We start from the raw sequence: 26,402 nt of genomic DNA, 5'->3' as shown, positions 1-26,402 counted from the left end.
CGAGTTTTGTAGAAGTTGTCCCTCTTTTAGGAAAGGTATACGTCTTTAGAAGAGGTAGTCAACTGTCAACCCTGAATAAAGCATTTAGACAGTGGCTAAATCTGCTGAAGACAGACCATCTAAATGTGAAGGCAGGGCATACCGCAAATTGAATTCTGCCTGCTTAAATAAGGCGTAAACTAGTGTCCATCCCGGAACATTGTGTGTTGAAATTCAGGCCAACAAACAATTGTAATCCACCCTCCCCTAGATAAGGGAGAAGGCGTGTTTGTACATTTATATATTGCCGTTAAATAATTAGCTCATAATCATCATTTTAGAAAGAAAAATTATATAAAGTATTTTTGTATATTCAAACCTTAGAAAACTGGACCTCTCGATATGCTACACTAAAATTTATGCTGGTGTTATACATCCCGGCGTATTATGGAAGAAGAAGGTACAGTTTTTTTCAATATTTGCCTTAAAATTCAACAGTTGCTTAAATCTCTTAAAAATACACACATATCATCTTGAACATGTGTGTATATAAAGTACCAGGTTTAAAACTTTTATCTTGTTTCAAAAAACTAATAATGACTTAGACATTTTGCCATATTTCTAAGATTTATTCAAAAATGATAATAAATGGCACATTTTCTCATAGTTTTTTGAAGAAGAAAATGTGTCAGCAGCCGTCGCCCACAACGAAATTGATATATTTTATGTGATATCACATGATAAAGTTATGAGTTTTATCTTAGGGAACGGCTGCGGACATATTTTTCTATTTGAAAAAATACTAAAAAACTTGTGTCTTCTGCTCAGCTTCATGAAAATTACAGGAAAATGCACTGTTTATGACGCCACGATTAACCTTTTGAAAGTCAAATCACGTAACTATATATATATATTCTTAATTTATGAGTATTTTTGTGTAAATAAACGTTACATTTCAATGTTTTGTGATATTTTTAAAATTTACTCTAAAACAAGGCATTATATGTCTGAAATTGTATCTAGTTCTTAAAATATCGAAAGTATTAAAATTAAGGAAGGCCAGCACATATTTTTTTTAAAACCAAACAATGGGTTTTCGAGAACGACTCAAAACATACTTGGCAATTGTCCGACTCCCATGTTTTTGATTCCCTCTTCCATGTTCTGCATGCGGTCGTTACGATCTGCAATGTGAAATTAGCCTCTGCTGGATTGAAATATGAGCTGTTTCTGCCATTAAGTTGACCTATACTTGCTACATCTCTTTTCATTCGCGGTGATCCTGCTGTACTGTCCGTCAAATCTATGAAAGTCAGTAGGACTTTTTGTTATTTCGTTTTAAAAATGCAAATTGAGTTCTAAATTGTCTAAAATTACTAGTAAACATTTTCATACTGTTACTAGCATTAAATCATATAAAATTTCAATTTCATCAATTTACAAATGTGGTTATTTTTTTTTACATTCGATAGGCTTAATGCCTAGGTAACATATTCCTTTTGGGCACACATTAGCTGGAGCAAACATCTTGTATCCGAGTTCAGAATCCCAGTTTCTGATTGCGGTTTCCAACTTCTTATAAACTCTATTTTCTGAAGTAGATGTTGTTGGAAAAGGTTTCGGCGATACGTACACCCAATACATAGTTCTGTTTTCAATACTGTTCACGTCAAAACCCTCAGGTTTTAAATAAATCAAAATTGCATCATCATCGTTTGTGACGTCAAAATAAAAGTGTGTTATCTTCTCGTCAACATACTGGCTGTATAAAGGACTGAATTTGTAAGGAATTCTTGTTCCTTTGTTTTTAAGTGTCACATCTACGATAGTTTCGTTTCCAAAATCAGACACAAATACGTCAGAGGTCAGACTACTGGCATTGTTACCATATATGAACGGATTTTTCCCAAACACACAGATCTAAAATATGAATATCCACAGTTTGTGTACATTAAGCAAAAATAAATACTATGTCAATTAATTGTCTTAGAAAATATAAATCGTTTTTTTTTAACATCTAATAAAGTAATAATAATAAAGTATTGTAAACCAACTTTTATTTGCGTGTAAGAAATTTTCGTTATGTTCTCAACGAAAAACATGCACTTGCCGTATAGGTATAATCACAATAAAAGTTTGTTTACAGTACATGGTTGCTACATCAATCACGATTTGTTAGGTAATGCATACCTTAACGTCGATATTAGCATTAGGTGAAGTTCCATTAATCTTTTGTAAATTAAATTTTTTTGACTTCTCTGTATTAAAATCCTTAATGGTAGTTTTCATCATTAAAACATTAAGAAATCGTTGTTGAAACTCCATTTGTTCTCCTAATACCATTGTGGATAACACAATCGATTGAACGTCAAATATCAATTTTCGTAGTCGATCGAAGAATTTTTCTGCCTGTAAAAGAATGAATATCTTTTACGGTGCGACCGTTGAGGCGAGCGCAGCATGTGATCAAACAATGAATTATGATAAATCAATAAAAATAAAATAACAACGTAAATAAATTTGATTGCAAAATAAAATAAAACATTCCATTTTTTTCAGTAAATTTACATTATTCACTGTTTATGAGATTTGTTTTTTTTTATTTATTTATAAGTAGAACAAAAGTTCAATCTCAGATACAATGTTGTTGAATAATAAAGATTTAAATATAAATGTTCATTGCACTCTAAGTGATTGTAACGTACGTCAGTTCATCCCCCTTTTTTGCAGTAGACATTTTTCTCGAGCTTACATACAAAAAATTGACTTATCATAACACCCCCCCCCCATGTTAAAAAAATTGTTTATTTTTGATTTACACAAAGAAAATCCGATTATTCGACTTATTATGGAGTTGCCTCCTCCACTTTTAAGAAAAATTAATCTTTAAATTTTTTTTAATTTGCGCTTTAAAAAAATTGCTTATCATATTATACAACAAAAATGGAGTTGCCCACCCCCAACCAACCTTGGGATTGGGAGCATGTAATAAATGGAAGTGAAAATAAAGAAACCACTGAACTGCTAAGGAACTGAAGGATTAGAATTTTCATGATTTTAAGAACTATCCTTTTTTTTTCTTTTTTGAACTGAGCTATTGCGTGCAATTTTGCCCAGCAAAATCAAACGCTTTTTAAAAGTTCATCCTTTTTTATGCAGACCAATTTTGCAATTTAGTCCCCCAATACTGGGCGGTGTACCTTGAATTTAGTACTACCACAGCTACCTCTGTCTTAGATATCTACTTACTATTTCTTTTTGTTTGTCTTGAATTGACTTTTCATGCTCATGTAAGTTCAAAAGGAGCACACTTTTTCTCTTGATTTCGCTAAGTTCCTCGTTTGTTAAGTTCCTGTGTATCAGTTTTATTTGTTGATCGTTGCGAAGTTGTTTAATCGTTAGGTCAGCCTGTATTCTCTCAAAACTTAAGTCACTGTAGTCATTTAGTTGTCTTGGTAGCATCACATCAATAATGACACTTACAATACGCACTATTTCTGCACATAAAACAAATGCAGTGATATATAAAAACAAGAGGCCCACATAACTTGACAGTCACCTGAGTACCATACCTCATAAATGAACCTCTCATGGAGTCTCAAGTTTGTATTTTTGCAATTTAAAGCTTTTTTTTTAGTCTTAACCCTAATCCAAGACTCTTCTGATGTTTCCCCTTTATTATTTGATGTTTGCATCAACTCAAACAACAACTCATAAAGGGTGCCGTTGGGTAAGATTGTAAAGAATCTAGGATTATCTAAAGCATAGCTCATGGAAGCACAAATTGTTAACCTGTGGTAAAGGGAAACATTCATAACGCACACAAGTATTCATTGCACAGGAAATTAAAGATTTCCTAAAATAGAACATCTATCATAAAAGATGACATTATGGACATTATGGACATAATAACAATGCATTTAGTTTACCTCTTACAACTGTTTAAGTGCAGGGGAAATATGATAATATTTGATACATTTACACTAAGTGGCAATATATGTCCGCCCACTTAACAGCCTGAATCCCTTATCAAGCTGTCATGAATTTTAAAATTTAAGAAGAGGGTTTTATGATATGTTTAGTATAACTATGCATTCATTTTATCTCTCCCTGCTGTGGATGTAAAGAAACTTTTTTAAGATGATTTGATACAGTTTCACTTTATGCCCATTTTGGCCCCACCTTAATCCCCGACCCATTGTTATAAATGGATACAAATGGGAATAGAGAATAAGATTATGTAAGATTTAATACATTTTCACTAAATAGCATTATTGGCCCTCTAGGTCCTGAAGCCCTGACCCAGGTCCATGAAGTTCACAACTTTGAGTGCTTTATTGACATCATAAGTATGTTGTTATTTGTTTTCCATTTGTTTGGGGTAGAGAATGAGATATTACAAAATTTATCTTTTTTGCATAGTTTGTCCTGCCCTGAGGATGGTAAGGTCATAAATTTTAAATTTCCTCTTATCATAAACATGCTTTTAACAAAATATGGTAACATTTGGCCTTTTAGTCTTCAATAAGAAGTTAAAAGAAGTAACGACGCATGACGCACGACGACGGACGGAGACCGATAGCAATAGTCTGAGCGTCTCAGGGGACTTAAAAGAATAGCATTGATATAGGATAAGAACTTTTATAAATAATAGAAAGCGAATCATTTCGACTACTATGTATTTGCAACGTTACGACAAAAATTTTAGTTAATTGTACCAAAAATTTTAACACATGCAAACAATGCAATCTCTTCAAACATTTGAAAATTCGGAATTTATTCGTTTTCTTTTTTCAAATCAACGTATGCATACTAACGTTTCATAATTTCTTCAATGAGCTCGATGTAGTCGTTTGGTAATGGCTCCATGGTTTTACCCATTCGAATTGTAAAACATTTGGTCACATTTTCCAATATTTCAATTAATTTATTTTCCTACAATTTTCAAAAATCAAAAAAAAATGCACAACACTTCTAATGCGGATACTAATGTTGCTTATTACTTCTTGGAAGAGTGGAATACTTACCAACATATCTATAGATATATAACATGGCTCTCTCACCATAGCATATATTGTACTAAAAATGAGTTGTATATCAGTCAAACTAAATCTTCTGTAGTCTGTCTCTGTACAGCTTTTTCCTTCCTCAGATAGGACATCAATCATTTTGTAAATTATCTGCAAGAAGCAGCATGTATATATATATATATATATATATATATATATATATATATATATATATATATATATATATATATATAAACACGCAATCAACAATTTCATAGAAAATGACGCTATTGACACTATACTGCTGCATTTTTAGGAAAATATACATGTGGATTATATGTTATATACATTTTACCCCCGAATTTATATTTTCATTATTTCGATATTATCCACACACACAAAAAATAACCGTTTTCATAATTTTGGCATTATCAAAAAAGATTTTTTAAATGAGACATTTAACAATGAAATCAAGTTTTCTGTAACTATCTTAATTGCATTGATTACTTGTAGTCGCGAAATAATCATTCACTCGTAGAATTTACTCTAAAGGATAGACTTCAAATATTGCTTCGTACTTATACTCTTACTTCTTTATATTTCTTTTCTATTGGAGAGTCCTCGTAAAATTTAACATCAGTTTCTCCTCTGAGGATATCTTCCTCCGTTGTAACAGTAACATTCTGGTTATTTGGTAAAACTCGGTGAAAAGAAGACCATGTAATCATTATGTAACTATTTGTATACCTTATAAAAAAGCTATCAACTTTTTTATAAGAACAATAATTTGGTTTTTATTAAGGAATGTGATATCAATGTATAAAATATATACAAAATCATTAGAAATATTTCTGAGAGACATATTAATGCAATAAAATAATCATGATTCAAGTATATACACGTAAAAAGACATGAAATGTACCCTTTTGTGTCTTGCAAACATAGATGCTACTGATCCTACGTATCGGAAAGTTCTCATCGTATCACCTCCTGCTCGAATGTAGCTGACGGTTTTATTAAAATCCCGTAAAAGATTTCCAAGCTTCTTTTCATCATCTTCTCCAAGAGGAAAATATTGCTTAGGGGTTGTGACATTCTTTAAAAAAAAGGGTGAAAGTTTTATTCCATTAATATACATTTTATGTATCAGAAGTATTTAGTAGTTGCCACACTTGAACTACATTAGTTTCAAATTTACTTGAAAAGTCGTATTGAATGTCCGATAATCTCCGTTTTCATTAAATATTCTGATGCGCAATGTGACGTTGCTTTGAAATCTGTCGTCTCCTGTATGAATTGGTATCTCTCTAATTGAGCCTTCATCTGTGATAATAACAAAATATTAAATATTGAATAGTGCACATCAATAATGAAATATTGACCTTAGAAACATGAATTGATGTCTTTTCTTTCAAGAGACAATTTACATCATAGTATATAAAATCCTTACATCCCCGGTATAGATAGTTTACGATGTCTTCGGTTTCGTTATAAGCATTCAATCTTCTTGTGATAGTTTCAAAAAGATAGCTCACAACTATACTTGAAGATCCTTTGCATATAGCACTAACTGCAGTCTTTTCTGTAAAATATTAATGGCATATACCAGAAGACTGAAATCATGTTAGCTGTTTTTTAAGAGGACTTAGTAACGATTTGAATTCGAATTATTAATATTTGATTTTCCAATTGTATAAGTTACTGTGCTTTAATATGGTACTTTAATAGGTTTGATAGACTGTGCATTGCTAAAAACAAAACATCTGATTCACATGTCTGTCTTTTTACACGTCTACTATTATATGCAAAACAACTTGACAATTAGAAGTGTTTTTCTCATATTAATTTGTTCTGAGTTATTTTTACCGGAAATATGAATAAACGTTTGTAAAACATGGCATGGGTCTTGTTTACACTAAAAAAAAATATATGCGAGTTCTATGTCTCGTTTTAAGTACTCTATTTTGAGGTAAATCCACAATTCAAATGTGCAAGGTTCAGACATTTTCCCAACAAGAGGTCGTAAAATGGACACCAATGACCTCCTTGTTTATTTTGTAAAGTTTTGTAATCTTCTGTTTCATGTATGTTTCTGTTCTGCAGTGTTCTGCACTTGTGAACGCAATTTGCATACAAAACAGCACATAAACCCTCATGTTCATTGCTTTTTATCTTTACTTTAAACAACAATTTTAGTTGGGGTTTTTTAACATAAGCAAGTCAGTTCAAGACCTGTCTACATTTTTGGTTCATATGCCTACAAGATGGCTGGATATTTCCTTGTCTATATCTGATGAATTGTTAAAAAATAAGACTCTATTTTTGCTGTACTGGGTAAAGATAACTTTGCCTGCAATGGGGGTATAAATAATAGTTTTGCTTTAATATTTAATAAACCAATTATTAATAAAATAGAACATAGAATATAATATAGAATAGAATCTCTTACCGGGTATAAAAGTAGCGTCGCACACAATATTTATAATGTCTTTTCCACCCAAGCTGGTTTTGAAATTCATTGTTAAATTATATGGTTCGATACTACTGTTAGTAATATCAACAGTCAATACAATCTTGTAGTTTGTGTCTGGCATCAAAGTATTCCCATTAAGAGAAATGTCTTTTCCGTATATACCTATGAAAATAATATTCAATTCTGTATACCATTTCGTACAAATTCATTAAAGTACATATTTTCCCTGAAATTAAATTAAAACTTGGGATATTTTGTAAGAGTTTTGAATCAGGAATGAATATTGAATATTGTACAATTTGTCATTAGATGTGAAAATTTTAGGTATATCTAAAGGATCCAATTGGTAATATTTCCTTTTCACTTTTTTCTCTCTTTTATTTGATAAAAATTACACTTTTCCATCACAAATATCGTACCAGTTAGAGTTTTGTAGTTTATATCAGTAATATTTCCTCCGATCACTGACCATTTGTAGTCTACGTTTGATGTATTATCTATAGCTAGACAATTGGTACATTCACTTGAAATTGCCAGTTTCATTTGTGGCGATATGGCGTTCATGATACAATTCAATACACATCTGAAATTATAATTTTTCATTAAAAAGAAAGTATCTGAATGAGTCTACCTCAGCTTATGTCAAGTTTATGTACAAGAAATACACAAAGATGATAACAATTAATCTGGTTTTTTCAACTTAATGTTCATCGTACTTCAAATGTGTGACAGTATAGTTGACAGTCCTGTTCAAGACGCTGACTTTCTGGGTAAATGTGACAGTTCCATTTACTCTTAGAGAAACGTTAAAGTCACCACTGGTGTTGAACTTGTATGAAAATGTTGGCCTAAAGTTAGTTTCAGGTACACTGCCCCTATATATCAATATATTCAAAAGACAAAATCAATCTAAAACCATAGGTTGTAGAATCTATATTTGTATGGAAATCAAATTTTGTCTAAAATATTAACGCTCTGCTAATTGAAAAGATAAGTACATTTCCATTTTTGAATCACAGAACATGTTACTTTACCTGTCTATATCCCATTTTAAACGGACTTCTTTATTATTCCTTAAAATCAGCGCCTTGAAGTTTATAATGTCATTTACAAACGCTATTCTTGAATCACCGCCATATATGTAAGCAACAAGAACAGACGGGATTATTTCGATAAACATTGGTTCAAATATGTAGGTTTTCCATTGCGGAATTGAAACATTCAATGTAACATTGTAATTGTTTGCTGTCAGTGTTTTTGCTTCATTAAATAAACACACTCCTTTTCTCAATGGTATTGACTTGCATCTTTTCCAAACAAAATTGATATCATCTTTATAACAGAAAACACTCATTCTGTTTGCTATGTACACTTCACTGGTATCAGTTATCTTCATTCTGACTTCCGGCATGGAAAACTTGCGATCAAATATTCCTTCGTCTCCAAAGCAAGAATTAATAACGTCTACTTTTCCCGTAAAACTCACTGATGATATAAAATTAATGCATGTCACTTTTATTGTTTGGTTTCCAAGATCGCCATACGTATGGTTTACTACTATATGGCTGTCACGTGTGATGTTATGACTAACGTTGTATTCGAATCGTTTTACTTCATCTCCAGATGTAAGGCTACAATTTACCCACGGCAATGTTTCGTCGAAATCTGAACTAATTGTAAAGTTGATGTCTCCGGGAGGAAGATTTACTGTATCATTATTTTTTTCTGCAGTTGTATGCAGTTCGAGCTTGTTTTCGAGATTAAATTCGGCAATCAACGGACCATCTAAGTATATTTCTTCTATAAAATCATTTCCATATCCAGCAAACTTAGGCATATAAAAGCCATATTTATCATATCTTAATTCAAAAAATTTTTCATTGAGAAGTGAGTTTTTGCTTAAATTGAATGATTGCGCTGGTTTATCTTCAATTATTTGAACTTCATAATCAGATTGCAAAGTAAATCCTACATCATTTCTTTTTTTGTTAGGTTCAAATTCATTTAGTACCATTAAGTTTACGTTGAATGTTTCCTCCTTGAAATTGATCATAGTTTTACTGCACTTCAATTTCATTTTTCCTAAAGTAATGCTTCTCTTTAGAGTACGAATGTCGCCTTTCAACTTAAACTCTACATGTATATCGAAAGTATTCCTTTCTTTAAATGAAAGTGTCCGAGTAAATTCTGTTTTGTTATTAAATTTCGTCTCACCATAATTGACAATTTTCCATGTTTCATTCATATCAAATGGTAATCTTGAACAGTTAAACAGAACAATCTTAAATGTTACATTTGTAGGCACTGGGGTTGGATTATATGGAAAAGCTGCATTTCTTGACATGTTCATTGGTGAGGGATTCTGGTAGACGAGTGAAATGTCACTCGTGTTGATTTTTGTGACATTCACATGTGGCTCCAAATGAAAAGAACTTACATCATTTTTACAAGACACATTAAGTTTGTATTGACCATGGTTTGAAAATTGAAGTCTAAACGAATAAACTTTCGTATTTTTGAAAACGTTATTTTTCGTTTCCAATTCGATTCTGTCCCCGTAATGAACCGTACAAGATACATTAGTTGGAAGTTGTTGTCCTTCATGTCTGATGTCGAAATCGACAAGTCCATCGGGAAGAGGAACATTATATGTGTCAGGGGTGATGCTTAAACGTTCTATTGGATATTGTATAGAAACTGTCACAGAATGTTTTTTCTCATATTTTCCATTCCAAGCAAAGATGGTGATTATGTACAATCCAGATTCATTGTAGATTTGTTCATGCTTAGACCATATGAAGGATTTATTTAGGGTTCCTGAAATCTTGTTTTCTTCGCTTCCATCTCCAAGCGATAGGTTATAATGAAAATTTGACGGCGGGGGGTTTTCCAAATCAATACTTATTTTTTCTCCAACGCTTGCATACATCTTGGAAGGCTTAATTTGCAGATCAGCCAATTTATCCCAAATGTCAATAGGCATCGATATGTTTGTAGCATCAATCTCTGATCTTAATTCTATCAACACTTCATATTTACCTTGTTTTTCAAATTTATGTGTGAATTCAAACTTGCTTACATTTGAATCGTGAATGCTAAGAGCATTCATAAGAAACAAGGGGAAATAAACATTTACCAATCCTACAGGATAATTTGTTGTAGTGTTATTAATTCCAAACAATGCATCTTCCGTTGTGCTATACACATTTTTTCTTGAATATAGTTCAAATCCGTTTATTGGGTATAATGATAAAATACTGCATGAATTTGAGGAGCTTGAAATCCCATTTTTAACAGTGACAAATATTTCAATTTTGCCTGCTTTCGAAATGTTAAATAGCTGTGTGCTCTGTGAAGTTATGTTTTTTGTTTGTATGGTTTTGTTGATATGGATATCATCTATGACCCAATTCCAAGTGAGGCCTACACTGTGTCCTTGAACAACATTTGCTGTAAAGTTTGCAAAACTCCCGATCCTTATATGTTGTGGACCATTGATCTATTAGAAATGAATGAAAATCGATTTTTATGTTTTAAAGTAAATGAATTTTCTCAGGGGTATAATCTTTCATTTCTAAAAAGGGGGAAGAAGGGGTAACATATAAATAATTTTTTTGTAATTGGATTAATTCTATCAATCGTATCAAATCTACTAGATCTTGTGGTTTGACGCTGCAATCACTTTACTAGCAAACTTTTCTACAATCAACACGATTGATTTTCAATCGTAATCATAAGTAATCATCGTAGCAGATCGCATTGCATCGTTATTAAGCGGAACGTGTTGCATTTTCCCTCCCTTTTTGTGTTGATCCGGGTATAAACACAAAGCTCGACCGCGTTCAGATCCGATGTTTTAATATTGTCAGTCGGGCTAATTATATATATATATGTGTGTGTGTGTGTGTGTGTGTGTGGGTGGGTGGGTGTGCGAGCGTGCGTGCGTCAAGGTTCAATCGTAACTTGAATCGTGATATCTTCTTTCTCAATCGTGAACAGAATCATGATCAATATCATTCCATATCGCAACAGGTTGTCTGTAAACTGTTGACTTTTCCAAAAAAGCCACTTCTTGACTACATGATATACTGCTATATATTATTGTTATCAGATCACAATTCACACTTTATGTCTATTGGTCAATTCAAGAATCCACATTGGTACAGATCTGGCAACAAAAACTTTCAAACCTAATTGAAGCCATTGTCGCTCAAGGTAAAACAGTCTTTTAAAAAGTATGACCTAATATTTTATACAATTCAGATAACTTTGATTTTATTCATACTTAAGAAACGAAGAATTTTTATCAAACCCAATCATTGTAAGAAACATTAATTATTCAAATAAAATTATTAATTTAGGGAAACGAGATGAAGTGTACCGTTATAATAATTTGGTCCCTTACAAATATATAAATATGTGACACATTGATAATTAGTAGTAGTAGTAGTAGTATAGAATTTAATTGGCCCTATTCTATTTGGAAGTTGATAAAATTACAATTATATGTAATAATTTCAAATTTGGTCATTTTCACATTAAATACACCAAAGTTCATTTTAAAATTACCATTATCCCATCCTTTGTAATAAGAATTATTTTTGTCGACAACGTTTCTGACACAATATTTATAGTCGTGCAAGCGAACTAAATTGCATGGCAATATGGTTGTTCCATGTACGTTTCAAATCTCTGACTAAATGCGTATATAATGGTTTTAAAGCGGCGATACATACACACTTTATACAGGTAAATTATCAATATTAACACAGAGGATGCAGTTTGTCTGCACAGCCTTGGGGTGCAATCAGACCGACCACATCCAAAAATAAACTTTTAATGCTTTAAAAAACCTAACATTACAAGCAATTGCAAAAACCGTCAAGAACGATTTTTTTTTCTATTTTGATATCAATAAGTTTTATTCCATTCTTTTTACGTAACATTCTTCAAACCTAACAAATCTAACGTAATGGTTTTGCTTCATGTCAAGTTTTGTTATACATATATTTCAGAAATCATAGCATTAATTTTCTTCTATATAAAAGGTCCTTTTTTACTTTTTTTTTCTTTATGATAAGCTTTGAAGGTTAAGAAGTCCCTTCTCTTGTTTATTTAAAAACCTGTGCAATAATTTGATTAATCTTATATATAATATACCGGTATATCATTTGACCGGGCGATTTTTGAGAAATGTTCACATGTAATCAGTTTATAGACAATAGACAGACGCTTGAAAATTGAGGTCAGAAAAGATCTCGAATGACTAGACATTTAAGTTCAAGAGAGCGTATAAACGAAAAATTGTTTTTTAAAATCTTAAATGTAATACATGTATAGCAGTATATCATGTAGTCAAGTGATTTTTAAGATGTTGGAAAAGTCAACAGTTTACAGACAAATGATAAACAGACACACGCTTGAAAAAACGGAGATCAGAAAGGTTCACCATAACTTGAACTACATGTATAAGCTTAAGAAATCTAATTACAAAACGAAATTTTTATCTTAGAACTGATTTAAATAATCTTTAGCATTCTTAAAAACAAAAAAAAAAAACAAATATAAATTGAATTAAAAATACTATAATAAAATATAAAAAGAAATACTTACATAAACCTGGCCAATTTCCTCGTCATAAGATATAAACAAAGGTATCGATTCATTGAATGAGCTTGAGTTTTGCAAGCCCGCTTCTAAGAAAACTTTGTAGAATCCAAAGACTGCAAAATAGTCTCCTTTGATAGGAAACTGTACAGTTATCACACCATCTTTTGACATGTCTTTTTCTTCAACGATGTATTGTTTTTGAAACAATGTCGCCGATGCATTGTTGGGGTTGGTGTTTCTAAGCAAAATGTCAAAGGATGTCGATTCGTTTCCAATTTTTCCAAGTATTTCTAGTGTCAGATTGACTGAGACGTCAGACTTGTTAACCAGTTTGATATGCTTATTTTCTTCCTTCGTTATAAAAAACGAATTAATATAGCCTGAAAACATGCAACATACATCATTTATGAAATACTTAGCTGATTAATAAAACCCAAATACGTACATATATTCATTAGAAGCAAAATGATAAATCGTTTCTATAGCATTAGGGTCTGTTTGAATCAAACTAAATAAAGAAACGTTCTTTGTTGATTTCATCGATGTGCTACACACAGAAAATTTAAATCAATACCTTATATTGCCTAGCCAGAAAATGGAAACGTTTATAACGGATATAATAACGGAGAGAAAATATTATTGGAAATGGCAAAAATTACGATTTTCTCAAAATAAAGTATGAACTTTAACTTGTAAAATATGTTTACATTTAAAAGTATATACAGTGTAAATTGTTAACCAAATAAACAATTTTACTTGAGCTTCAATAATAAATCAATTCTGGATGGAAATGATTACAAAGTCTTTTACTCTCAATTTAGAAAATAAAATATAAAAAATTTAAACATCTTTCCACTAACAAAATTGCTCTATCGTTTTAGAGAGAACGTTTATTGTCACTTCTTAATCCAAAGCACAAATGATAGATCCAAGTGCATGATACCATTGACAATAATATTTTCTAAACTGTTACGGACAACATTTGTTAAATTAAATGTACCTGTCGTGACGTCGGCATCTGTTGGGCTTGCAGTGGAAGTTTCACCTGTAATTTTTAAACACAAAAAAATACACCATTTTATTTTTCATGAATTAAAGGATATTCATTTCATAATCAAATTTCATAAAGGAAAAACTTTGAGGATTGTATACATTAAACATTATACGTACAATTCTTATTATTTTTAGAGGTCAAGGTTATTCTCTAATTACGTTAGATGAATACGGATTCAGTTATAAAATGTAAGAATAGAGAGGTTTATCTTTCAATTTGTAATAAAAATATCTGTTATAAAGAGTTTCAAGATATTTCAATTAGAATATGGGGTCGCAAATTTAATTATATCACGCTGTTAAATTGTGTTGAATAATACTGAATATGTATTCAAGAGCCTTAACCATCTTGGCGTCTGAGGCTGTAACGGGCAAGAATTTTTATTATCGGTTAAAAAAAAAAGACACAAACATAAATATTTTCTGAGCTGTAAGGGACGGCACTTGTTTAATTAAATGTACCTGTTGTAACGTCACAGTCTGTTGGGCTTTGGGTAGAAACTTCACCTTCAGTTTATAAGCAAACAAAAAATAACTCAAATGCTTATTTTCATAAATTTTGGGTTTTACGGGTTTTTATCAAATTTCATCGAGGCAAAATTGTTAAATGTATATATTAATCTCTTTTTACGTAAAACTCGTATACCATATTACTCTTAGAAATCAACAATTATATATTGTAGGGTTACATGAATACCGATTCAGCAGCAACAAGTTTATAAAATAAAATCAAGAGTTTAAACTTTAAATCTGCTATAAAAAGTTTTCAAGATCTCTTACTTTAGATTTAAAGTTACAAACTAATTAACACCACTCCATGAAATTTTGTTGAAGAATTCTAGATATACGTTTTTAAAATTTTTCGTCTTGGTTGCTCATTACATAATGAATAAGAATTTTTATTCACGATAAGAATCAACGACATAAAAAAAAGAACAACGTGCCTAATAAATTAAAAGTACATTTTTGTGGGATGTTAGGGAAGGCACTAATTGTATTAAATGTACCAGTTTTGACGTTGCCATCTGTTAGGTTTTCAGTAAAAGTGTCACCTTTAATTTAAAAACAATAAAGGAATAATCAGATCCTCATTTTTCATAAAGTTTGGGTAATACATGTGTTTATGAAACTTCTCCTAGATAAAAAATGAAATGTATACATTATTTTTCACGTACACATTTTAACTTGTGTACAAAATTATTTTCAGAATTCAAGTTAAGTTTGGTATCTTATAGTGTTACATGAATACGGATTCAGCTACAGCAAGAAAGAAAATCAATAAACTTATAAAAATATTTGCTTAAAAAATGTCCGACATTCCACTTAGGATTGGGTTTCCAAAATTAGATAATATCACGCCGTAAAATTGTGTTGAAGCATTTTAACTTTATTTATCCGAAATTCTTAGCCCTTATGGCTTCTAAGATAGCGGAGAATTCAAAATCAGAGACAAGAATTGAGAACGAAATTATAAATACAATTAAAAACTATAGTTTTTTATTTGTTATGGACTGCACTTGTTAAATTAACTGTACCTGTTGTGACGTCACTATTGGTTGGGCTTTCTGTAGATGTTTCACCTTAAATTAAAAAACAAAAAAGGATATTTTGGGTAATACATGTATTATGCCAATAACAGTTATAGTTTTTGATTTGTTATGAACGACACTTGTAAATTAAGTGTACCTGTTGTGACGTTTCCATCTGTTGGGTTTTCTGTGAAAGTTTCATCTTTATTTTAAAAAAAAATTAAATCCACATTCATCATAAATTTTGGTTTAAAGTTATGCTTATGATTTTTTTAAAGACAAAAAAGTGAAATACATACATTAATACTTTTTTACATAAAATTATTTGTTTTCGTTAATCACGATATTTTTAGAACTCAAGTCAAGGTTGACATCTGATAGTGTTATATGAATACACATTTAAAACAAGTATGAATATCAATTTTTTTATCTTTCAATTTCGAATAAAAATCTTTGCTTAAAGAAATTCAAGATATTTCACTTATTTCGCATATTTGGTGTCTCAATTCAAATAATATCACGCCTTTAATGTGTGTTGAAATTTTTACTTTATTTATTCATAAGTCGTAGTCCTAATGGGTTCTTAGGTAGCGGGCAAGTACGTTTATTGTGAGTTCAAAATTAGAGACACGAATACAGAACGAATTGCCTAATACCATAATAGTTTTTGATTTGTAAAGGATGACACTTGTTTAATTAACTATACCTGTTGTGACGTCGCCATATGTTGGGCTTTCTGTGTAAGTTTCACCTTCAGTGTAAAAACAATTAAGGATAAATTATATCAACATTTTTCATGACTTGAGAGATATCGGTATTGATGTGTTTATCAAATTTCTTCAAGACAAATGCGAGATGTAAATATTTGTCTTTTTCATTTAAAATTATGTGAACTCGATAGTAAGCCATCTTTTTAGAGATCAAAAATATATATCTTATAGGGTTACATGAATACCGATTCAGCATCAACAAGTAAAAAAGTAAGAAAATCGAGTGTTTTAACTTTCGATCTGTTATGTCACTTCTGTTATAAAAGATTTTCAGTATCCCTTACATTGGATTTTAAGTCACACATTTTAAAAATAATATCACACCATTAAATTATGTTAAAGAATATAAAATTCCTAGTCCTGGTTGCTCAGTACGTAACGAAACGATTTGATTGTAGATTCACAATCAGAGACATGAATAAGAGAACTAAGTGCCTAAAACCATTAACAGCATATCATTTTGGTTTGTTAGGGAAACACTAATTGTATTAAGGTGGTATAGAACTTATGTCAATATTAGTGGATTAAAGTACATTATATCTGAAATACTTTCATTGGTTTAGAATTTTTAAATTCCATAATATTTATCCAAAAGATACGTTTTAAAAATGTGGAAAGGTAAAAATTTTAAAATCCTTAGCAAGATTCGAAATAGTGACATACAGATGAGAGAAACCTCATACCCACTGCGCCACGCCTTGAGGTGACAGCATTTGGAAAGATACAATTTATGAAATAACGCTTGCTTTTATTTCGATACATAGTACGTCAGAATGTGGAGGTGTCCCATTACACCTTAAATGTACCTGTTCTGACGTCGCCATCTATTAGGCCTTCTGTGAAAATTTCATCTTTAATTTTAAAAAAAGGATTAATCAAATTTTCGTTTTTCCATAAAATTTTTGGTAATACATATCATAATACATGACTTTATTTGAGTAAGGGTAAGAAAACTTTTCAACCCGTGCCCAAATAAAGCTTCAAGACAGTTATTAGTTATTTCGTTTATCCTCAAATATCACATTTTGCACCTCGCACGAGCTTTATTCAACAAACGCTACATAGCATATATGCAGTTGAAACCATGACGCCATGGCGTAGACGAAGCAAGAAAGATGACGTCACAATGCATTTTAACGTCGGTTACATACACGAGGCTATATTTGGGTATTGACCAAGTATAGCTCTGGTTTATTGAATTACCTTTATTCGGTCAATACAAGGGGTAGTTCCAGGATAAATGTGGTTATAAATTTTTTTTCAAGACAAAAAAGTTAAATACTTGACTGTATATATATTAATCGTTTTACGAAAATATTGATTTTTTATTTGTTAACAATATTATTTTCAGAGGTCAAGTTAAAGTTGGTATCTATAAGCGTTACATGAATACGGTTTTGCCTACAACATTCTAAAAAAAAAATTAAAGAATATTCCAAAATATTTCAATTCTCCCAAATTGTTTTATTAATATTACACCCTTAAAATGTGTTGAAGAATTTAACTATATTTATTCAAAAGTCTTCGTCATAATGGCTTCTTAAGTAGAAGACAGAGCGATTATTTTAAGTTCAATATCAGAGACACGAGCAAAAGAACCAACTGCCTAATACCATTAACAATAATAGTTTTTAATTTGTAAGAGACGACACTTGTTAAATTAAATGTACCTGTTGTGACGTCGCCATCTGTCGGGCCTTCAGAAGTTTCACCTTAAAAAAGAAAAACAAAAAAATAACTTATGTCTGCATTCTTTATCAATTTTGTGCAATACATGTGTTTAAATAAATTTCTTCAAGAAAAAAAGGTGTAATGTATACATTAGTATTTTTACGTTAAAATATTTAAACTCGTAAACCATATTATTTTCATAGATAAAAATTAAACATCTAATAATTACATGAATACCAAATTAGTAACAACAAGTAAGGAAATCAAGATTATAACATTCGAGTTATAATAAAAATATGTATTATAAAATGTTTTCAAGATTTTTTTAAATAAAATTTTTAGTCACAAATTAGATATCAATCCATTAAATTATGTTTAAGAATACTAAATATATGGATTCAAAATTCTTAGTCCTGGTTGCTTCTTACGTAACGGACACGAATATTTATTGTCGGTTCAAAATCAAAGACATGAAGATGAGAATCAAGTGTCTAATTCCATTAAGGTATCCGATCCATAATAGCCCGAGATTCAATGAATCTGGGTGCATACTAGATGTGTATGGGGTTAATACTCAATACATTTGGACATAATTGTCATGTTTAAGTATCAATATGTAAGAGTAGAATCTGTCCTTATTAATGACCTTTTCCTTTTGAAGAGTTGTCCAACTTTGCTTTAATTCTATAAAAATTAATTTTAAAAAAATTCTATGCGGTATAAAATTTATTTTTAATAGTTTTTGTATTCCTAAGAACAAAAAAGACCTTTCCACCCAGGCATTTATTAATATTCCTATTATTTATTTATTTTCATTTTTAAAAATGTGCTTGTCCCCATAAACCATAATGCAATCTTCATTTATTAATTACTGCTTAGTTAATAATGTTTTAAAAAAAATTCTCTTGGTAAATCTTTTTCTACTTCAAAATGCTTTAAATTAATAACAAAATATTAAATACATGATGGATTCTCAAGAAAAATATTAGGTCCTAATATGGAACGGATACCTTAAGAGAATTTTGTTCCTTTGGCTTCTCAGGGTAAACACTTAACCTATCAAATTTACCTGTTGTGACTTCGCAATCTATTGGGTTTGATGTTTAAGTTTCACCTTGAGTTTAAATGAATATCTTCAATTTTCATAAAGTAGGGGTAATACCTGCGTTTATCAAAATTCTTCCAGACAAAAAAGAGAAATGCAAACATTAATCTTTTAACGAAAATTTGTTTTAATTATCAAACCATATTATTTTCAGACGTCATGTTAAGGTGGGTCGCGGGTTTGCTTTCGTCATCAAATTTTGTACTCAATTTAGACAACTTGAGAGGCTGTTTTGTGCACATTTGTTTATGACATCATAACAAGGACATCTCAAAGTTTCCCGCTTCACATTTTCTAACGTCAAATGCTCTTAGTAATAATATAGTAATTCGATTTAGGTCTCTAGTGTATATACTATCGAAGTAATTCATACCAAGTCTTAGTTTTCAACTAAGAATCGTAAGTTAGAAATCCAGATTGGAAGCAATACATCATATTTATGTAGATTATTATCAAGAATTGGAGCTTTACTTTTTAACTCTATGTGAAACTGTATATAAAAGCTAAGTAATGACAGTCATGTAGTCTCGAACGTTTGAGAGACAGAGAGAGAGAGAGAGAGAGGTCTGTAAACTAGTTTGTGTCGGTAATAAAATTTACAAGCATTAACAGTAAGTTTACCGTAACTATTTTGACCGAAAAAAGGGAGGAGCAATGCCGGGGAATTAAATTTTCTAAATAAGTTGTGATGATTTTGAAAACCAAAATTAAAGTCCCTATCTTGAGAATATCATCTGTTTTTTAGATTTAAGACTATAAAATTTGCATATATGACATTCGACAAAAGAAAGTGGAAATGGGGAACTCACTAAAAAATTTGTACCACCCTTTTCTCTAAATTTTAGATATAAAAATATTATGCTCTGCATTCTCCGATTTAGAATAAGAGGGCAAAAGTGGGCTTTTAATTAATACCTTTATTACTAAACTAATCTTTATAATTTAAAACAAAGGAATGTCTTTATAATACAAAAGCAAAATAGAGAAATATTGTTTTTTACAGGCCAATGCTAACCGGGGGTACACGGGAGGCCTTATAACTTCGAATTCATAGTAAAGATATGTTTTTTTTTAATCATTGTTTTATTTTCATACTCTCCAAAATTGCTTTTTCAGAAATAAAACTACTAGTTTTAGCTTTAGAAGTCTAAATTTGATTTTTAAGTGATTGTTATATCACTAAATAAGCGGAACGGGTTAAAAATAAATGACGTCGTACTCAGGACGTCAAATACGGAAAATACGGCTATTTTCGGTAAAATTATCAAAAATAACGATAAAATAGCAAAAAATCTAGCGAGAACAGATATAATTTTTTTTTACATTAATTTATTTTAAATCACTTTTTCTTTACGCACAGAAACAGTTGATAAATTTGTCTAAATTGTTTAAAAGTTACTTGCCATTGTTAAAAATAACTCAATCTCAAAAAATGCTCATTTTCCTATGTAATCATTAGAAAAGCGTCAAAACAGCACCATCAACAATACCAAGTTCAAGGCAGTATTGCATAAAAATGGCGTAGACAAATTTGATGAATATTTTATTTAATGAACTGTAAGTACTACAGAACGATTTTACAAATTTTCAGGGTATGTTTTCTCGTGAGATTTTTATGGTGTAAACACGCAACCCACCTTAAAAGTGTAAATGTAAGGTAATTTTCATTTTAAGCATAAATAAATGCAAGTTTTTAAATTTCATTTTATCTATAGTTTGAAGTGGAATACATGGATCTAGGAAATTTTCCAGGGGGAAGGGGGAGGACAGTTTATATATGAGTTTGTTTTGGGAATGGTGGTTCCAGGTCATATATTTGACAATTTTTTTGAATGTAATTTAAAATAAGACTAAGCCATACTACAGTCATGAACATGAATAGTATAGAACATAACACAAACTAATACATATATATATACTTGTACATAGGAAGTATTACAAAACATAGATGACAGATCTATATCTGAGTGCTTAAATTGAATCATATATCATGTACAAATATTTATATTGTTTCTTTGTTCAAGGCATTTTAGATGGTATGCAGGTCATGATCCCAAGTGCTCTTCCTGAAATTATCAAATATCATTAAAACCGTAGAGATTCCCACCTTAATCCATAGATATTATTCCTTCTTTAGTCATGGTGCATCAGATAATTATGGTATGTAAGTCATGACCCTAAGGGGTCATATTGACCCCCTTAGAATCAGAAATTGTCAATTATCTTTAAATTATTGATGTTTGATGATCCTATCTCTATTTAATCTTTATTATTAAGTCTCCCAAATGAAATTTTGAGACTCATTGTTTTTATACGGTTCTTATTACATGCATTATTATTCTAAGACTTCTTTTTCTTCTTTCCCGCTCTGAACTTGTTTCTCAGAGATGGCTGAACAGAATTGTACAAAACTCTAGGATACAATAGGCCTGCATATCTAGTTATGCACTCTAGTTTGATTTTTCTCATTTGGTGTTAGACTACCACTTTTTTGGGAGGGAGGGGGGGTCAAAAGGGTGTGGGGTCTAACATTGAACCATATGGGAAGAATCGTAGACTCTATTGTAAATGGTAGCTTGAAAACGGACAAAGATAATCATATAGGGTTTTCATAATCATAGACTGTTACTGGCAATATATAGGGTTTATTAGATCTGACCCCTGGGGTCATCCCCACCCCCAGGAATTGGAAATTACTATATATCTCAGAAACTGTTATAATCATGATTCCTAAACCATATATATTCTTGTTCCTTATATCAAGGGGTATCAAATGTTATATAGATTATGGGCCCTGTGGGTGGTCCTGACCCCCCCCCCCCCCCCGAACAGCAAGTCCCTTAATATATCTTCAAAACAGTTGAGATCCCCACCCTTAAACCATATATATTCTTGTTCCTTGTGTCAAGGGGCATCACACGGTATGTAGGTCATGGGCCTTGGGGGTGGTCGTGACCCCCCTCGAACAGGAAGTGCACGAATATCTCGAAAACGGTTGAGATCCCCACCCCTTAACCATATATATTCTTGATCCTTTTAGGGCATCAAACGGTATGAAGGTAATGGGCCTTGGGTTAAATTAAATTTTTCAAAACAGTAATGCACATCACTAGAACAGTCCCTATCATATCTTGGGATATGATGTGTCTATCCATTAAATCATAAGAGAAGTTCTAGGATATGTGGGTTTTTTTTAATGATAAACGTCAATTTTCTGCTACTATTTGACTCCCTGTATGAAATTTAAATTTTTAAGACCTTATTGTACATCTACAGGACAGCCCCAATTAAATCCCTAGAGATGACGTAGCTACTCCAAAAGTTGTAAGAGGAGTTCTTGGAACCATACTTTTTTGCAAAAAAAACGTCATTTTTTGTTGCCCACTGATCCCCTTAATAAAAAAAAATTCTGGAACCTGATCACACTTCAATATGACACCCCAATCATATTCTAGAAGATCATTTGGCTACTTCCAAAAAAAATGAAGTTTTTGAAACCAGTTCTTTTGTTAAAAAAAAAAATCATTTTCAACCATTAAATGACCCCTAGGACTAAATTAAAAATTCCGAAACCTTATTAGGCATCTATAGGATACCCTAAAACATATTCCAAGAGATGATTTGTCTACTGTTGATAATGTAGGAGGAGTTCGAGGAAGAAGGTTTTTTGTGAAAAAACGTCATTTTTTACCAATTATTTGACCCCCAGGACTACCAGAGAATTGTTTAAACCTTTTTACAAAACAACATGACACCCCTAATCAAACTCCAAAAGTTCAGTTTGCTGGTTTATAAGATGTAAGAGCAGTTTGAGAAAGTAAAACGTGACAGATGGATGGACGGACGGACAGACGGACGGACGGAACAGGGTAACAACAATATACCCGAACTTTCTTTAGAAAGTGCGGGTATGATAATATCCCGCCATTAAATTGTGTTAAAGACTACAAAATTTCTAGTCCTGGTTGCTCAGTACGTAACGAAACGATTTGATTGTAGATTCACAATCAGAGACATGAATAAGAGAACCAAGTGCCTCAAACCATTAACAGCATATCATTTTGGTTTGTTAGGGAAACACTAATTGTATTAATGTGGTATAGAACATATGTCAATATTAGTGGATTAAAGTACATTATATGTGAAATACTTTCACTGGTTTAGAATTTTTAAATTTCATAATATTTATCCAAAAGATACGTTTAAAAAAAAATTGGAAAGGTAAAAATTTTAAAATCCTTAGCAAGATTCGAAATAGTGACATACAGATGAGAGAAACCTCAAACCCACTGCACCGCTCTTTGAGATGACAGCATTTGGAAAGATAGTATTTATGAAATAACGCTTGCTTTTATTTCGATACATAGTACGTCAGAATATGGAGGTGTCCCATTACACCTTAAATGTACCTGCTGTGACGTCGCCATCTGTTGGGCCTTCTGTGGAAATTTCATCTTTAATTTAAAAAAAAGGATTAATCAAATTTTCGTTTTTTTTCATTTATAAAATTTTTGGTAATACATATCATAATACATGACTTTATTTGAGCAAGGGTAAGAAAACTTTTTCGACCCGTGCCCAAATAAAGCTTATATTTCAAGACAGTTATTATTTAGTTCGTATATCCTCGTATATCACATTTTCCACCTCGCACGAGCTTTATTCAACAAACACTACATAGCATATATGCAGTTGAAACCATGACGCCATGGCGTAGACGAAGCAAGAAAGATGACGTCACAATGCATTTTAACGTCGGTTAAATACACGAGGCTATATTTGGGCATTGAACGAATATAGCCCTGGTTTATTGAATTACCTTTATTCGGTCAATACAAGGGGTAGTTGCAGGATAAATGTGGTTATAAAATTTTTTCAAGACAAAAAAGTGAAATATATATATATTTATCTTTTTACGAAAATATTGATTTTTTATTTGTAAACAATATTATTTTCAGAGGTCAAATTAATGTTGGTATCTATTAGCGTTACATGAATATGGTTTTGCCTACAACATCTAAAAACTTCAAGAGTTTTATCATTTAATTTCTAAAAAAAAAAAAATTAAAGAATATTCCAAAATATTTCAATTCTCCCAAATTAAATAATATTACACCCTTAAAATGTGTTGATGAATTTAACTTTATTTATTCAAAAGTCTTCGTCATAATGGCTTCTTAAGTAGAAGACAGAACGATTATTTTAAGTTCATTATCAGAGACGAGCAAAAGAACCAACTGCCTAATACCATTAACAATAATAGTTTTGAATTTGTAAGAGACGACACTTGTTAAATTAAATATACCTGTTGTGACGTCGCCATCTGTCGGGCCTTCAGAGGAAGTTTCACCTTAAAAAACAAAAAAATAACTAATGTCTGCATTCTTTATCAATTTTGTGTAATACATGTGTTTAAATAAATTTCTTCAAGAAAAAAAGGTGTAATGTATACATTAGTATTTTTACGTTAAAATATTTAAACTCGTAAACCATAATATTTTCATAGATAAAAATTATATATCTAATAATTACATGAATACCAAATTAGTAACAACAAGTAAGGAAATCAAGATTATAACATTCGAGTTATAATAAAAATATGTATTATAAAATGTTTTCAAGATTTTTTAAATAAAAGTTTTAGTCACAAATTAAATAATATCACTCCATTAAATTATGTTAAAGAATACTAAATATATGGATTCAAAATTCTTAGTCCTGGTTGCTTCGTACGTAACGGACAAGAATATTTATTGTCGGTTCAAAATCAAAGACATGAAGATGAGAATCAAGTGCCTAATTCCATTAAGGTATCCGATCCATTATAGCCCGAGATTCATTGAATCTGGTGCATACCAGATGTGTATGGGGTTAATACTCAATATATTTGGACATTATTGTCATGTTTAAGTATCAATATGGTAGAGTGGAATCTGTCCTCATTAATGAAATTTTTCTTTTGAAGATTTGTCCAACTTTGCTTTAATTCTATAAAAATTAATTTTAAAAAAATCTATGCGGTATAAAATTCATTTTTAATAGTTTTTGTATTCCTAAAAACAAAAAAGACCTTTCCACTAAGGCATTTATTAATATTCCTATAATTTTTTTATTTTTATTTTAAAAAATGTGCTTGTCCCTATAGATCATAATGCAATCTTCATTTATTAATTACTGCTTAGTTAATAATGTTTTTAAACATTTCTCTCGGTAAATCTTTTTCTACTCCAAAATGCTTTAAATTAATATCAAAATATAAAATACATGATGGATTTTCAAGAAAAATTAGGTCCTAATATGGATCGGCTGCCTTAAGAGAATTTTTTTTCTTTGGTTTCTCAGGGTAAACACTAATCTATCAAATTTACCTGTTGTGACTTCGTCATCTGTTGGGTTTGAGGTGGACGTTTCACCTTGAATTTAAATGAATAAAGGATTAATAATATCTTCACTTTTTAAAAAGTAGGGGTAATACGTGCGTTTATCAAAATTCTTCCAGACAAAAAAGAGAAATGCAAACATTAATCTTTCAACGAAAATTTATTCTAATTATTAAACCATATTATTTTCAGACGTCATGTTATCCTGGAAATTTTCCAGGGGGAAGGGGGGGGCTGTTTATATATGAGTTTGTTTGGGAATGGGGGTTCCCAGTCATATATTTGACCATTTTTTTGATGTAATTTAAAATAAGACTAAGCCATACTACAGTCATAGTATAGAACATAACACAAACTAATATATATATATATATATATATATATATATATACACTTGTACATAGGAAGTATTACAAAACATAGATGATAGATCTATATCTGGGTTCTTAAATTGAATCATATATCATGTACAAATATTTATATTGTTTCTTTGTTCAAGGCATTTCAGGTGGTATGCAGGTCATGATCCCAAGTGCTCTTCCTGAAATTATCAAATATCATTAAAACCGTAGAGATTCCCACCTTAATCCATAGATATTATTCCTTCTTTGGTCATGGTGCATCAGATCATTATGGTATGTAAGTTATGACCCTAAGGGGTCATATTGACCCCCTTAGAATCAGAAATTGTCAATTATCTTTAAATTATTGATGTTTGATGATCCTATCTCTATTTAATCTTTATTATTAAGTCTCCCAAATGAAATTTTGAGACTCATTGTTTTTATACGGTTCTTATTACATGTATTATTATTCTAAGACT

The 26,402-nt window shown here is 30.9% G+C and overlaps 1 protein-coding gene across 1 annotated transcript in view; it reads right to left on the bottom strand.

Annotated features, from left to right (window-relative positions):
• Positions 1–26,402, bottom strand: part of LOC128175830 (uncharacterized) — a 49,696-nt gene that overhangs the window by 9,758 nt on the left and 13,536 nt on the right. The window contains exons 14-34 of the mRNA XM_052841674.1: positions 25,568–25,612; positions 18,094–18,135; positions 16,360–16,404; positions 15,811–15,855; positions 15,660–15,704; positions 14,072–14,116; positions 13,075–13,451; positions 8,496–10,960; positions 8,178–8,336; positions 7,881–8,044; positions 7,438–7,623; positions 6,439–6,570; positions 6,187–6,311; positions 5,911–6,084; positions 5,579–5,671; positions 5,007–5,159; positions 4,797–4,914; positions 3,229–3,476; positions 2,170–2,388; positions 1,443–1,899; positions 1,098–1,282 (exon numbers count right to left, since the gene is read on the bottom strand). Of these exons, the coding sequence (XP_052697634.1) occupies positions 1,098–1,282; positions 1,443–1,899; positions 2,170–2,388; positions 3,229–3,476; positions 4,797–4,914; positions 5,007–5,159; positions 5,579–5,671; positions 5,911–6,084; positions 6,187–6,311; positions 6,439–6,570; positions 7,438–7,623; positions 7,881–8,044; positions 8,178–8,336; positions 8,496–10,960; positions 13,075–13,451; positions 14,072–14,116; positions 15,660–15,704; positions 15,811–15,855; positions 16,360–16,404; positions 18,094–18,135; positions 25,568–25,612 (5,522 nt within the window). The remainder of the gene's footprint in view (positions 1–1,097; positions 1,283–1,442; positions 1,900–2,169; positions 2,389–3,228; positions 3,477–4,796; positions 4,915–5,006; positions 5,160–5,578; positions 5,672–5,910; positions 6,085–6,186; positions 6,312–6,438; positions 6,571–7,437; positions 7,624–7,880; positions 8,045–8,177; positions 8,337–8,495; positions 10,961–13,074; positions 13,452–14,071; positions 14,117–15,659; positions 15,705–15,810; positions 15,856–16,359; positions 16,405–18,093; positions 18,136–25,567; positions 25,613–26,402) is intronic.

This window comes from Crassostrea angulata, chromosome 3 (assembly GCF_025612915.1).
Source record: "Crassostrea angulata isolate pt1a10 chromosome 3, ASM2561291v2, whole genome shotgun sequence".
NCBI lineage: Eukaryota > Metazoa > Mollusca > Bivalvia > Ostreida > Ostreidae > Magallana > Magallana angulata.
Note: the sequence above shows the minus strand (reverse complement) of the source record. Positions and strands in the feature narration are given on the sequence as shown.